General features: G+C 34.6%; 3 protein-coding genes across 11 annotated transcripts in view; 1 reads left to right on the top strand and 2 right to left on the bottom strand.

The window, feature by feature from the left end:
* LOC127880324 (sushi domain-containing protein 2-like) overlaps positions 1–16,473 on the top strand; it is a 233,644-nt gene that overhangs the window by 37,865 nt on the left and 179,306 nt on the right. The window lies entirely within an intron of this gene.
* The window catches only part of LOC127880329 (uncharacterized), a 230,487-nt gene that overhangs the window by 12,781 nt on the left and 201,233 nt on the right, over positions 1–16,473 (bottom strand). The window lies entirely within an intron of this gene.
* Positions 7,050–12,161, bottom strand: LOC127880328 (uncharacterized). Of its 2 annotated transcripts, none has more exons than XM_052427735.1 (5): positions 12,017–12,161; positions 9,798–9,946; positions 8,720–8,791; positions 8,051–8,323; positions 7,050–7,831 (listed from the first exon to the last, which is right to left on the bottom strand). In XM_052427735.1, the coding sequence occupies exons 1-5, from the start codon at positions 12,027–12,029 to the stop codon at positions 7,673–7,675; spliced, it is 666 nt and encodes a 221-aa protein (XP_052283695.1). In that variant the 5' UTR covers positions 12,030–12,161; the 3' UTR covers positions 7,050–7,672. The 2 variants fall into 2 exon arrangements, with proteins under 2 accessions (XP_052283695.1, XP_052283696.1); XM_052427736.1 differs by having other exon boundaries at positions 9,798–9,919; positions 12,017–12,122.

The following is a 16,473-nucleotide window of genomic DNA, read 5'->3' on the forward strand; positions in this document are numbered from 1 at the left end:
CAACTTAACAGGAATATTGGTCAGCATGTTGTATTTCCTTCAAGTCATGCACACCATTACTGACAGCTGTTGTAATTTTGCCTATAACTCAATATGTATGTAATCATGTTATACAGGATGAAGAAGAGCGCGACATCCTGGTAGGAAAGTCGAAAACTCCGACAAAGATAAGATCAATTTACATACAGGATGAAACGGTGGACAGTGTAAAAGTGCCTTTGTGGAGAAACACTAACAAATATGTCAGAACTGGGGATCACGTCAAAATCACTGATTTGACAATACACACTTACCAAACAAAGTACACAACTGAAACCAGCTTCAATTCTACCTACACAACTTCAGTTACTGTAAGTAAACATTTTGACTGCATACTTTAAAGGGGCCTTTTCACAGATTTTGGCATTTTTTAACTTATTCATTAAATGCTTTATATCGATAAATGTAAACATTGGATCGTAAAAGCTCCAGTAAAAAATCAAGAATAAAATTTAAAAAAGGAAAAGAATATTGCCCGGACCAGGTTTCGAACCAGTGACCCCTGGAGTCCTGCCAGAGTCCTGAAGTAAAAACGCTTTAGCCTACTGAGCTATTCCGCCGAGTACATATACATGAAGTATTTTATACCTTTTATAAGCAATCTTCGTAGTTTCACAAAATTTAACGACAAAAACAGAACTCTCCAAATTATTCAATCGTTTCGCGTTGCAACGCTTGATAATTTTTAGGTTTTAAAATCGTCAAAAGATGCATATAATGGCTATATTAGACCATGGTAAATGTTCAGTATTACTGTTTCCTCACAAATATCATAACTAAAACGAAAATTTGCGAATCTGAAACAACTTTTTTCAATTTTGTCAATTTACCAAAGCGTGAAAAGATCCCTTTAAGGATATTTCAAATAATTTAGCTAAGATGCACTAATGGTGGGCAGAACACCATGACAAGTTGCCTATTTTTGTGCCCCCCCCCCCCAAAAAAAAGCCCTTGTCCATCTGTTTGCTGTCCTTCCGTGCGTCTGAAAAAAGGTTGTGTCATGCATATCTACACAAGTATAAGACCTTCACCCTTTATACTTCATAAGATTATTGCTTAAAATGTAAATTTGTGCACCTGAGGTTTTCCATTTGATTTCAATTTCTTAAAGCAGAGTTATGGCTCTCGACTTAGTAAAATTATACTTAAAAAAGTTTGTGCATATCTATAAAAGTATAAGACCTACAGTCCTGAGAATTCAAGAAAGAAAAGACCTACAGTCACTGTCTTGAAACTTCTTAGCATTATTGCTCACTATGTGAAGTTGTGCATCTGAGTTTTTTTAGTTTTGTTTCAATTGGTAAATCAGAGTTGTAACCCCTGACTTAGTAGAATTATGCTTAAAGGAGTTTCTTCCTACAGTCCCGAAACTTAATAGGCTTGTTGCTCGTCATGTGAAGATTCGCACCATGTAACATTTATGGCCCTTAGTTAATTTATGTTGCTTTTAATTTGAGAGACTTAAAACTTGTAAGATTTTTGCTAATCATGTAAATAATAAGCTGTGAAGGGGGTCACCCGTGTCCTATGGAGTATGGACACTTTTCTAGTCTAAGTAAAGTCAATGCTAAGAGTCACCTGTTGTTATTGACTATAACTTTGAAAGACATGTTTTGTCTTCATTATTTAAGACTAACATCTATGGAGAAAGGCCTTAAATATAAGCTGAATATGACTTCAACATATAAATCACATAAGCCTGTCTTGTTTGTCTCTTTTCAAATGAAAGTCTTTGGCCCATATTAGGGACCGCTAGAGCTAAAAATAGAAAAAGCTTTAAAAATCTTCATCTCATGAACTTCTGTAGCATCTTTATAACGTCCTTTCTCGATGGATGTTCATCATACTTGGTCTGTAGCACCATTATAATGGTCCTTTATCAAGTTTATTCAAGGAATTTTTTGTAAGTGCCACGTAAAAGGAGGCTTTCCCCAAATTCAAACATATTTTCCCCCCAATTTAAATTACTGTAATTCCCCTAATCCAGGTAAGAGACTCGATCATTGATATGTTTAATGCCAGTGACAGAAAAATTGCCTTAAAAGCCAATGTTGAAGACCTACTAAAGGTATCTTGTTCCTGAGTAAAAGTATGTTCTATTTAGGTTTTCCCCAAATTCTAGATTTCACAACACATTCCTTCCCATTTGAAAGGATCCATCCAGTACCTTCCCTAATTTTTTTAGAAATCCCCGAGTTGCTCTGTCTAGACATAAAAATTAATTATTATTCTTAATGAAAAATCAATCTGATTATTCGCAAGATTATCACGATTAAATTTAATTCAATTTAAGAAGCGTTCGTCACTGTGTGGCTGTCTTAAGATCACTTGTCTCTCACAGATGTAGGTTCCATCCTCGCTCTGGGAGTTGAATTTTTCAATTGGCAAAGCCATCCAGCTGGCTTACAGAAGGTCGATGGTTCCAAATGGTCGAGGGGGCACCTTGGCTCTTTCTCCACCATGACAAGCGGGAAAAGGCGCCATATAGCCATTAAACGTGTCGGTGCGACGTTAAAACAAACAAACAACTTCTATTGTTTTGTTAATGTCTGATGCTGCATTATCCTTGAAAGGTAATGTTTGTATTGCCATATGAAGTATTTCCTTATTTTTCCAGAAAGTCGAACAACCAACTGTACATGTGACGGTTACAGTAATTGGTGCTTCTGTACAAGATGACGTTACAGAACTTCTCCTCGATGATGACTCTGTGAGGGCAATTCCTTCACAATTATTAATGTCTGCCCTTCCACAAGAACTTGAAGAAGACTTGGATCCAGAATCTTTCTTTGCAGAGCAAAAAACAAACTTATGGTTGCAATTAAAAGGATCGGAAGTACTTTCAGTGAAACTTCAGTAAACTGTTATACATATACATGACATTATTCAGCATTCCTAGTTTTCCTTGTTTTTCCTAGTTTTTTTTTTATAAATCTTCTTTTTCATACTTTTTACAACAAGCTCCTACTTCTCCTAGTTATGCCTCCCTTCGAAGAAGGGGGATATTGCTTTGCACATGTTGGTGTGTTGGTCTGTCGGTCCGTCCACCACATGATTGTCTGATGATAACTCAAGAACGCTTAGGCATATGATCATGAAACTTCATAGGTACATTGATCATGACTGGCAGATGATCCCTATTGATTTTGAGGTCAATGGTCACAGGTGAAGGTCATAGTGACTGGAAATAGGAAAATGGTTTCCGGATGATAACTCCAGAATGCTTACGCCTAGGATCATGAAACTTAATAGGGACATTGGTCATGACCAGCAGATGACCCCTACTGATTTTCAGGTCAATAGGTCAAAGGTCAAGGTCACAGTGACCTGAAACAGTAAAATGGTTGACTGGAAATAGGAAAATGGATTCCGGATGATAACTCAAGAACGCTTACGCCTGGGATCATGAAACTTCACAGGGGCATTGATCATGACTGGCAGATGACTCTTATTGATTTTCAGGTCAAAGGTCACAGTGAAATGAGGAAGTAAAATGGTTGACTGGAAATAGGAAAATGGTTTCCGGATGGTAACTTAAGAAGGCTAACGCCTGGTATCATGAAACCATCACCACCTCCACCACCACCACAGTGACAAAAAACGTATTCACACAATGGCTGCCACTACAACTGACAGCCCATATGGGGGGGCATGCATGTTTTACAAACAGCCTTTGTTCTTTTTCAAGTAACAAGTCTTAAAAACTTTTAATGGGCACAAAATAATTTGGTTTTGTTAATTTGATGTCACCTGGATATGTATACATGTATTCATAGTGTTTTAAATATAGTTGTGTTTGCTGTAGGTATAATGGCATTTTTAACATACCTGAAATTACGCATATAATTGCTTGATTTTGTCATTTGCAAAGATTGCCAATATACAACATGAAGAAGTAATTAGGCAAAATTATTTTTACAATACTTGAGGCTGAACCCTACACATACAGTTTAATTGGGTCTAGCCACTCATTAGTTATCAATAAGAAAGCAGGGAGATTTAATATTTGAGTTTCATCTACAGATCATGAGATGTAGCATTTATAGGTACAGGAAAAGACTCGACCTTATATAAATGCAAAGGATCTTTCAGTTATAAAATTAGAAGTTTTAAAGTTACAAACAAGCTTGATTCATATCTTGCAAACAGAAAATCATTCATTTAGTACATGTCTTTCCATTGATTAAATCTGGAACTCCTAACTTAAATTCTTCTAATTCATCATGTATGCTACTGGTTTCTCTTATTTGATCCATAAGAATACTTGTAACATAATCAATGACTTGGTGCATATTTGAGGATGTTGATTGCAATCCACAGTCAATAAATTTGTTTGGTAGCATGTTATATTTAATACCTGACATACAGTTGTCCATTCTTATAAATGGTTAGTTTATTCATGTGATCAGCAAGAAAATTGACATGATCCATTGTTGTAGTACCGAAAAGTCCTTTTGAAAGTTTATCTATGAAAGGCAAAAGTGCACTTTTACTTCTAGATTAGATTATGGTTGATTAAAGAATGAGACTTTCAATACTCGAAATTGTACACTTAAATTTTGCTCCTGTTCATTGTCTGAGGCTGTTTATTCGAGTCATCATGTGAGATAACATGTGGCACGATTGATTGTTCACTTAACAAGCTGGAAGTGCAGGCACATCAAATTATTGTGTGTTCCTCTTCAATTAAAGCATGATGTGTATTTCTTAAGAGGGTGTTATTTTCAACATTTTTGTTTATAGATCGTTTAAAAAATATGCGTTCTTCAAGTATTTGACTTCTATTTGTAATGTCTTTGCCATCAACTACTAGTTTCTGTATAGTTTTTTGTTCGTTTGTAAGTTTTTCATTGATTGCAAAGTATTTTGTATTGTTTTCATTGTGTTCAACATGCTGTGCCCGTGCACGAAGTATTTTGCCATCAAATTGTAGTTTTCAACTATGTTATTCAAAATGTTCCTATTTTTGGAGTGAGTATAAAGATTTCCATTATTTTTATCTCTAATTATGCGTTAAGAACAATATTGAAATAACCTCCAACTAAAATATTTTTATGTCCCCCACTATAGTAGTGGGGGACATATTGTTTTTGCCCTGTCTGTTGGTCTGTTGGTTGGTTGGTCTGTTGGTTTGCGCCAACTTTAACATTTGCAATATTGATTCCTAATCAAAACTTGAACACTCGTTTGAACTTTAATTGTCTTCATAATCAATATGATATTTTAAGAACGATACCAATGGTTCTTCAGCAACGGCGTAAATTCTGACTCCGAGTTTGAAAATTGGCAGGATGTGCACGTTCCAGAAAGGACAAACTTCGGGTCAGTGTGGTTCTTACTGTCAAGCCACGAATAAAACAAAACACGTTAAACCGTATACTCCTAAGAAAGATAGCGCAAAGTTAATCGGGGAATTGATGGGAGGCGGCGGGATATGCGGGATGGGATGAGGGTTCCGGATGAAAAATGCTGCAACATATGTTTAAAATCAGTATGTTTATATGCGTTATTTTATTTGAGTGTCGATTTAATTGAATAAACAGTGAACACAACATTGAACGGGTACGGCTTTTTTTAAATCGATAACACAGACGTTCAATCCGACAAAGGTCGATTGTGGCATATTATAAGCTATAAAAGTCCTGTCCTGAATAAACAATTGAGAACGAACTTAATTTAGAATCGTTTTTTACCAATATACCATTATCGTTAATCGTACTTTTCTAATGTCCGTCTAAAACCCAATCTTTATATTGCTTTTAATTGACCGTTCCAAAGGGATTTTCACAGTTTTAATAATGGTTATTTGCATTTTTCATGTGCTTGTGATCGTTTCTTATTCTTTGGTTATTGGTTTTGTTGCCTCAGAGAACGGATAATTCGTAGTGATGATCCAATTTATCTGCTGTTGCAATTTGTGTATTTGTATGAAATGTAACATAACGCGTAACGTTATTTCTCACGTACAACCTTAAGCAGCATTCTGGTGATGTGATCGCATCATTCGGGCCCAAACTACATGATTCTTACAATCCTCGCATGCTTCTGTTGGTTTTGTCTCACTGGTAGTGTCGCTAATTACTACGCGCATTTTGCTATTTGAGCTGATGACGTAATTAGTTTAATTGTTTCAAAATATAGAACATAAGGAATTTGTTTACAGATAAGAGGAATAGCAATTTATTACATGTCCGGTTGGAAAGATAAATTGTTGAGTATTGTATTACACTGTTCATATCGAATAAGTTAAAAGGACCACACTAAAAAACACAGCCCACACAGAAGAATGTCTCTTAAACCGAGTCTATTGGGATACGATGATTGTTATTTTCACCAATCCTATTTTAAACAAGATGACGATATCAGACGACGTGGTAGGAACCAAAGGTCGGCTATCCAAAATGGCGCTGATTATTGTTTATCTGCATCATAATCATGCCCGTGCTTCGGTGAGCATTCCTCTACGGATTGTCTTTAGCGTCATCCGCTTTATAGTCATGGCCATGTTTCTGTCAGCACTCCTGTACTGATCGTCGCTTTCGTCATCTGCCTTATAGTCATGGCAATGTTTCTGTCAGCACTCCTGTACTGATCGTCGCTTACGTAATTTTCTTTATAGTCATGGCCATGTTTCTGTCAGCACTCCTGTACTGATCGTCGCTTACGTCATCCGCCGAATAGTCATGGCCATGTTTCTGTCAGCATTCCTGTACTTATCTTCGCTTACGTCATCTGCATCATAGTTATGACAGTGCTTCGGTCAAAAAACTGGTACTGAGAACAAATTTCATTTCTTTTACCACTTGACCATACTAATAGTATTCGTTTGTACCACCAGCGTATGTGACACAGTACGTTTTAAAGATAAAGCGATATAAGGTGATATAAGGTAGATATTGACCGTTGAAAGGCAACTTATGTTAAGGAGTGTCGCAAAATATTGTGGTGCTTAACGAAAAAGTAAAAAAGGCTCTACGTGTAGTGGACGGAAAGAACAACAAACACAGAACCGAGAGTACAGCATATTAGTATGTGTTTCTCGCATCAAAATAGTGAATGAAATGAGTTTCAATCAAAAGTCTGAAGTAATGACTAATAAGCTATTTTTATATTTAAATAAAACAAGAAGATCGACAACTTAACACATTTATATAAGTTGATTTGATAATTGATTTTAAATGAAATGATATATCACAAACAATCGCACGATTTATGATATTTCTGTCAACAAGCTAAAACTCGAATATTGGGATTTTGATATAAATTATAAGTTCTATATTAAAGACTATTCAACTAAAATGGACATATGTCTGTTCTAAAACAAGAGATACACAACTTCAATCCCATAAAATAGTTTTCTGGATAGATTACACAGGTTGTCTAAGCCGAAATGCAGAGAAATATTCCAAAATGATATAGCATAAGACAAGATAAAAGATCATGACGTCATTTAATACTCAACTCAATAGGCTCTGATATCAGTTTAAGTCATTATAATGTCTCATAGTTGCGACATTTAATCAAGGATTGGGTAACCCGAATATCGTAATATATATCAGTCAAATAATAATTGTGCTTAGTTTCTTAATCATATTCATGTGTAAATTGTCAATCCGCACAAACTATGAATGTGTTAGAAATTATTCCATAACTGCTTTTCAGCAGCGAATGTCTGCACGTGCTCCTCAGGCTGAACAGACACCGAATACGGGGGCGGATTGCACGGGATTCTTGCTTCCGGCACTGTGCTGTTAATATACTCCGACGCAGTTGGCACCATACCAATGTTCGTCTGGAAAAATAGTACTGTAATTATAACTTAGCGCTTAAAACCTGCGCATAAATAATCATGTTAACATTGTTTTCGCGTAAAATTGTAACATTAAATCACCCACAAAGTGTTGCCGTAAGGATTGTTCATAGACAGTTTGGTTTATGATACATTACGATCAAACGAAACGGCCGTTGAGTCACTAAAGCATGTCGTTACAGCACGTTTCAATAACGTTACCGTCGTTGCCGCCACTTCGACGTCCTGTCTGAGACTGTACATGAAGCAGCAGCCGTACTTGTGCAGGATACAGAACGTGTACAGGTTCACCACCGTCAACATAAGACACGTAACGAGGCCGACGACATACAGAAGGATGGTGACGGCAGGTTTGTTGTAGTCGAAGGTGTATCTAAAGACCCATGCAAAGTAGCCGAACCCGAGGGTAAATAGTGGCGTCAAAGCGCAGTTTAATACAAAGAGCCAAAAGTAGAGGACGAACCTTCCGTAAATCTGCAAATAAATGACTATCATGCATTATTGAAAAACATAAGCCATTATAATTTTATCGGGTCGATTAAAAGACTTAGTGTCTTTAGTAATGATAAACATCGCATTACAAATAAGAGTAATAAGTTGATACAAAGCTGGACAACATATCGGTGGATCACGTACTCGATTCAAAGCTCGAAAAGATAACATCTGTATGGACCAGTCATGCAAATATTTCTTCTGCCATTTTCTAATGACATCTGACCATAGAAGGGCAGTTTTAAGGTACTTGCATAAGTATATTTTAATCGCATTTTGTACAGGTAAAACCTCTCAGGCATACAATACACTGAAATACAGTTTTCTAATGGAGACACATTCAAATAAACAGAATATTATATAAGGAATTTATGTTACCCGACAAGGCTTGTTGCTGATTGCTGGTTTCTGGGAGTACAAGCAAGACAGAAGCAGGGGATGAACGAGTGCCTAACGAGAAAATAAATTACGCTAAGATACATAATGTGACATAATTCGTTTTTCTACAAATAAAAATGTATATATAAACGTATTTTTGGGCAGTTATCTGTGTTGTCGATCCGTGTGTCTTGTGAAGTACATTTGTTTTGTTTTCCACCGTTTCTTATTAGATTCTTTGCAATTAATATAGGGGCGCATTTATTAATAAAATTTCTGTCCTGCTGGTGCAGGAGTATAGCTGGTAGCAAATATTAAATGTTTTAAAATACGCATCGACGAATTCAAACAATATTTCGGAGTGTGATTTTGTCAATCATAATTGCAAACTTCAATAGAAATAAAATTAATTACTCTAACCAATCATTTGATTTCTTAAATCGTGTTTTTGGACAAAAAACTTAGCATGCGATAACTTCCTGAAATAATATGGTGGTTTAAATTAAGATTAATAGACCGAAGAAAACAAAATGGGAGTGTATATTGTTGGATTTGAATTGTCAAAATTATTGGAATAAGTCGTCATTACCGTGAGCATGTCGTTGATGAAATTGTATTTGATGATTTATTTTTCATATTTGGCTTTAATTAATTGGTATTCACAGTTGTCTTTTTATTCAATTTTAATTTATTATGCCTATTGTTTTACATTTGTTTTTATGATCGCATTTTTCAGTTATTTGGTGTTTCATAATGTTTATCAAATTTGACCATAAGGCTGAGTTTTGAGGCAAGATCAGATATTGAACAATCGACCTCTACCATATGTATTATATCAACCAATTGGAGCCCAGTAATGTCAAGTTGTTACTTTTTATCACAAAAATATGCACCATACCGCACTTAATGCACTTACATTTTGAAATCAAAGATACACTACTTTTGGTCAGTTAAAAAGACTATCGTTTATTATTATTATCATTTTGATATCAAATACAAACCCGATGTGAGTAACAAAATCTTCTGGTTGCAAAGATATCATACACATGCAAGATTTCGCAAACTTAAGCATTCTTACCACAAACCCGTTACACAGCAGTGCTATTCCCCACCAATCCCACCCACGGAACACGATGGTCAACACCCCCGACACGACGTCCACGATAAGTATGAATCGCACTATCCATGATGCTGCCTCAACTTTTGTCAGCGTCCGCCTTGCAACCGCTGTTATTATAACAAGACGCCTTACTTGTATATACCTTTTAACTATTTATATATATATATATATATATATATATATATATATATATATATTTATATAAACAATAATTAATAATCATTTTGGATCAATTTATACCCACAATTTTGCATGTACACTACATACGGTTACCGATGTAATATTACAGGATGCCCTATTTATATTATTTTACGGATATTATTTTAAGGAACAATAAAATAAGCATAATTGACAACACTTTTTATCCTGATATTTATATACCCATGTCGCTTACTGTATTTTAACAGGTACCGCCAGGTTATGGCTATACATTGCACTTGAAAAATAATTTAGAATCACATAATATGAAACATTTATAATAATAATAATTTTATTTTTACACTTATAATAAAAAGTATCATATGACCCAAACATAAACACAATTTGGTTGAGACAGTGGTCAACGAACGGAAATTTGTTTTACTATCAGATAATTTTGATTACACTTTAGTCATTAATTGCATAATATTCAATTGTTATGAATTCACGATAACGTCTTTTTGTAAAAATATATAGGCCTTTCGTACAAGGCGTTTACGTTGTAATATATGATATGTATCGCTATGATATATATGACTACATTAAAAAATATGTTTCTGAGGCACGCTGGTATTCAAAATATCATATGGACACATTTTATTGACATGATGAAACTGATAAATAAGGCCATCATTAAAAGCCTTTACTCTTTAATTTTTCATGGGCATTTTGTTTTGTTACTAGTTGGTTCTTTCTTTCGCTTAAAGAGCATATGGTCAACCTTGTTTACATAAAATGCATTGTTAGATACCATGCGGTACTATTAACTGAATGCTTACGCGTGTAGAGTATAAGACTTGTTTTATTCGTATCATATCCACGCATCTCTTAAAACGCGTACACTCGAAACGCAAATAGAGAACATTTTCCAATAGTGGAACAAAATAATGGTTCATGATTATTTGTGTCAACCTGTAATCCGAGCCTTTAAACATGTTCTCAAGCCAAACTATAATGCGTCAACGATGCTCTGTATACCTGAACGCTTGATTTACATTGTCATGCATTAATTTGCTAACCACAATTTGCATATAAGACGACAATCTGCGGTTGTCTCACATTATTTTCACCAGTATAATTATTATTTACAAAAAGCTCCGAAAATAGATTGCGCAGTTGTTGTCGGTCCATGCAATAAACAGCGTCAATCATTCGCTCAATATGAAGTATATAAAGTTCATCGCATAATTCATCGGAACCGTTTCGGAAAGTGTTGGTTCTGATTTATTTTCCTGTAATGTACTATCTATTATATTTATACATACTTATATAAAAAGAAAGTGTGGAAAATTAATGTTGTACAGAATTCAGTAATGTATTTACTTTCATTATATAATAACCTGTAAAACGTATAGTTTTTGGACACCTTGAAACAAACATGTTTAATTTCACTCATGTTCTTCCTCTTTGCTCATATACAGTGCTTCACTATTTTTTAATCTTTTAGTAAAATCATGAGGTCCCGTGGTTCCTTACTGAAGAAAACGTTTACGTATTCGGTTAAATGGCTTACCAAATTTAAGCGAATAATATAGCAACGCTCAATTAATTTGAATGTCAATGTAAATAAGCAAAAAAAAAAATGTAAGTATTCATATTTTAGTAAAACAAAAAGAAGTGTTTCTTATAAATAAATCGGATGAAACACAGTCACTGTTCCATAATATCCGAACTGAATATACTTGTATCCCTGGTCACGACACCGTAAGGTAAAATCAGGAATAGAGATGTGGATAACATCGATTTACTTTTTTTAACTTATTTGACAGCAGTCCAACTTCAAATAATAGCGGTCAATTAACCTACGTTAACATTCCGTGGGTATGCCGGTTATGCAAGTTGCTTAAACCGTGAAGGGAACTCATAAATTCAGACCATAAAACACAACATGATATTATGAATATTCGAATAAAAGCAATACTCATGGATTTTTATATTAATCATTTTTTGTTTTAATAAAGAAACGCGAAAAACAATACCTTCGGATGTCATATTTCCTCTGTATTTTTTGTTACTTATATTCAATGAACTCCCCAGCTTACTTTATCCGCTGCACTTCCTAGTTTGTGTAATCGCCGACAGCAGAAAGCAATGGGTGTAATTGACAAAACTCAAGTTAAAGTTTAAAGCGCGATACATCTTCGCAATACTCCGTTCGTGTGTATTGAAGGGCCGTCTCGGCTTGCACCCAACTTATAATCTGTCTCTTTCTATACGGTTTTTACGACTCGCGTTGGCATAGCGCCAGAAAAATAAAAAAATAAATGTCAACGTAATTTTATGTGCAGTTTGACTTTTGATTAAAAAAAAATAAATAAAATAACCGAATGTTATTTAATTAATTATTAATCAAGGTACTTTAGATTTTTTTACAGTGTTTACAAAATTATCCACTTCAAAACTCATTTTTAGGAATAGACACTCACAATTGAATACATGCTATAAAATGCCGATCATAGTATTGGTTAAAAAGACATAAGATTGCAGGTTATATATGGTGTTTGTCTAACACTTGTTTTGTCCCCGTCAATATCCATGATACGGCTCGAAGACATCACTTACATATCTTAAAAAGTTTGTGTTAGTAACATAACATGAAAGTGTTATGAGTACAAATTATTGAATCATTATTTACATATAATAGACACAAGTAGTTTTTTTATAGAATGAAGAAATGAAAAAGATAAAAGGGAACGATATGAGAACATATTGGGAAACAATCATTTTTTTTACAGACATAAAGTATTAATGAAATTAGAAAAAACTTTGAATAAAATACGTCTCTTTACTCATAGAAAGTCAGACATTAATCAATGCTGATTTCTAAAAGTCACACATTTAAGTTGTCTGCAAAACGTCTACCGCTGCTTAATATAAAATAGAACATAAAACAAATATCTTTAAAATAAAAACAAAACAAAAGTAAAATGCAACTTAAGTTTCTAATATTAATACATATGTATAACATAGTACATACTTTGTTAATTAAATTCATGAATTTGAAAGATTGTTTATATTTTTATAATTTAAAATGAAATATTCTTATAAGTTTTTCTTCATTTATAATTAAACTGTAATAATAAACATTTGGTAAATGAGTATTGTGCATAAATTAACAAATCGAAAAACATGCAGCTTTTGAGTGTTCATTCCTCTACATGCATAAACGATGACCACTTAAATATGAGTTGAATGTTCCATTATTACAGGTGTGCTGAAAAATGCAAGACTAAAAAGCATCAGATCATTTCCATTTCCAATGATACCTCGTGTTGCTAATGCTAAGGACAAAACAACAATCAGTGAGAAAATACAGATTATTAACACGCTGGATTGCAAACAATCTGGCTGACAAAGCAAATGCTATGATTGACTATAACAAATTTTAAGTGCAATAAAGATATTGCATACAATATCGATGAAGACATACACATCATACAAAGTTTGATTGTCCAATATGGACTGTTACATTTGCTCACTGTGTATCCTCTGAGTCTTCTGTATCTCAAAATTGCTAGTCTTCTGAATCTCAAAAAAGTCTCTTTAGCGACACATACATTACTGTTGTCATCGACAAAAATAAGATACAAAAGACAATTCTTCATAGAAATCGGAATATATTTATCTCATTGTTTTGAATTCCATTTATGTTAATTACACCACATTATATTCCAATCTTCAAGTTGTAAAACAAATGTTTCGTTTTTGTGCTCCACTGTACTTTTTCGGATCTTTGCAAGGGTGGATTTAGGAGGGCGGAAGCGGCGTGCGTCCCCCCTTAAATCAGCCAAGATTTTTGTTAAATTAAAATGTGCCTATTCGAGGATTTAAAATCGAATGCCAAGGGTTGCTTAAACCCCAAAAATGCCTGCGGCGATGGAATTGGATATCATTAAAATACCCGCCCCATGTAAAACTTGACCTACGCCCCTCCCCGTATTCGAAAAACCTGGACCCGCACCTGCTTTGATGTCACAAACATGACATCAAGAATGTACAGATGTTCAGATGTCAGCCACAGTACGAAAGTCTTAATGCTAACAATCATTTTAATAGACAATTCCATTTATTTAAATAAATGGCAGCAAAATGAGATTGTCCATCCGGTTGACATTTAGTTTAGACATGTTTCTACAAGATGCAAACACGAGTCGCGAGTATTTAATTGAATGAAGTATTCTCATCCAACGGTTGAATTATCTGGGATTTCATTATGGAACACTTACTAGAGAAAGGACCATGAAAACTGCGATGCTGATTTTTAGGTAATTATTTGTTTATGTTAGATTTTAGTAGGGCATGAATATACCACGATTGTTCGTGTTATTAAACCATGGTAACTATAGCATACCTTTATGTACCCTGATTTCATTAAAAGCTTTGCTAGGTCATATACATAAAGTAAACGTGATTTGCATGAACTATGTTGGTGAATTTTGACTTTTCTTTAATGTTAAAGAAGTTTTTTAATTTTAAAAGGCGATTACGAAAAACAATTATGCTAAAAATTACTTGTTGTTGTCGGAGGCGAACATTTAATTCCTTCAAAACTTAGAACACTTGTGCAATATCACTGGTTGTTCATTTTCTTGTATCATTAAGACGTTGCCAATAGTCTTTAAACGAAATATTCAAATTGGTACATAAATCCCGTCTATTTACTAAATGCTTTAACTTTTATTATAAAATGCATTTAACATGAAAAGTATATTTATTAGAAAAAAAACGAATGATTGTCGCAACTAGTATTTTTCTTAAAACATCGAGACCAGGGCCGATTTCATGATATATTTCCTGTTTGGATTCAACATACTCTAATAAAGTTGATGTGCGAAAATGTGAAATCTTAAATTCAGAAAAGGATTGTCTTTGCATCGCCTGCCTATTCCATGGTGAAATATCAATTTTCTGTGGCGAAATATATGTTAATTACTGATTGCATATATTGTAATTATTCAATTTGCTAGCGGCAATTTTGCGACATCCATGACGTCAAATCAAAAGCCGTCGACGTCGCCAAATAACGTATCACGAGCGTTAAAGGGCGATTACTCTAAATGGGTTTGTCGGAGCAAAAGTATAATGCTGCCACCGAACTTAATACTGTCGAGTCTTTTTTTAATTGGCTAATTTAATGAAGCGCATGTGCCGTCGCAATTCGTCCTTTAATTCAGTGCGCGTGACTCGAGATAAATTAATTTAAACAATACATGTGCTGTAAAATGTTGAGATAACGGGGTAAGAGGGTCAGCCCCAAAGCGTCTAGATTGTTTTAATCATTATCAAAGTACTTGACAAATTTACTTGACACTGTGTCTATCCATCGTTTTACCAAATGCTTATTACATGTGCGACCGCATGGGGAAATATGTTTCGTTTGTTATGAAATCAGGAAACGCACAATGAAGGTCTCATATTGGACAAACTGATTTCATGACAAAAGGAGAGTGAAAAAAAATCGAGCATTTATATCAACATGAAAGTTCCCCCAAAACGCACCATATTAATTGTAATTGTAATTGTACAAATTTTCGGAACCACGGGTGAGGAAAACCCTTTCAAACGAACCCCTTTATGTTCCCAGTACAGAAACTGAACCGCCTCCCCAATGTTTGGAGGTTATCTACTCCCCTGTACAGTGTACTTTTATGTCAACCTTGGTCAACAGTGAGCTCTATTGCTTTTTGATTAAGGTCTTATAATAAAGATTGAAATACCCGTTGTTGTTATTTGATTGATGTATTTCAGGTTGATATGTTTGCTGTTGCCGATTGTGATGGCGCTAGCAAAGGGCTGGAGGACGTGTGGGCTAATGTCCAATACAGAGTATTAAATAATGTTCGCAGTGGTATCGGACGGGACGTATCATGTACCGGTTGCAGAAAGGACACACTTAGAACGATCTACAAAGCGAAGATTTTAAAGATACTGGTTTTTTTTATTCGATTGAAAATAATCGACTGTACTATAAGGGAAAAGAGGTTTTATGTGAATCAACATGCAGCAAAGTTATAACTCATAAAAACCGTAAAAGTAAGGGCATGTGTGAGAGAAGTGTGGGAAAGTTATATCATTTGTTATAACGAAGATATACTAAGTTAAAGAGGCAAAGCATGTTTGCAGCAGTTCTATGCACGATATACTTCAAATCGATCTCGTCGATATGCAGAGGCATGCAGTTGTATACTATAAAGAAAAGTGTAAATTCATTCTACGCGTAATGTATATATTTAGTCGGTTTGTGTGGTTACGAGCTATTATACCTAGCAAATCAGCCGATGTAATCACTAAACATTTGAATCTCATATTTGCAGAATTTGGTAAGCTAAAAATAGTTCAGCATGAAAGAGAACGTGAATTCGATGGGGAAGTAAAACGGTTGTTTGAAAGTTCTCAATATAAATAATAGCAAAAGTCGCCCTTATTACCCTCAAAG

Source organism: Dreissena polymorpha, chromosome 4, assembly GCF_020536995.1.
Source record: "Dreissena polymorpha isolate Duluth1 chromosome 4, UMN_Dpol_1.0, whole genome shotgun sequence".
Taxonomy (NCBI): domain Eukaryota; kingdom Metazoa; phylum Mollusca; class Bivalvia; order Myida; family Dreissenidae; genus Dreissena; species Dreissena polymorpha.

Bases quoted from the DNA above. Each gene is read 5' to 3' on its own strand.
- LOC127880328 (XM_052427735.1), bottom strand. The intron at 8,324-8,719 runs GTAACATAAATT...ATTTATTTGCAG, and splicing joins TCAGCAACAAGCCTTGTCGG to ATTTACGGAAGGTTCGTCCT. The intron at 7,832-8,050 runs GTAACGTTATTG...CTATTTTTCCAG, and splicing joins TCGAAGTGGCGGCAACGACG to ACGAACATTGGTATGGTGCC.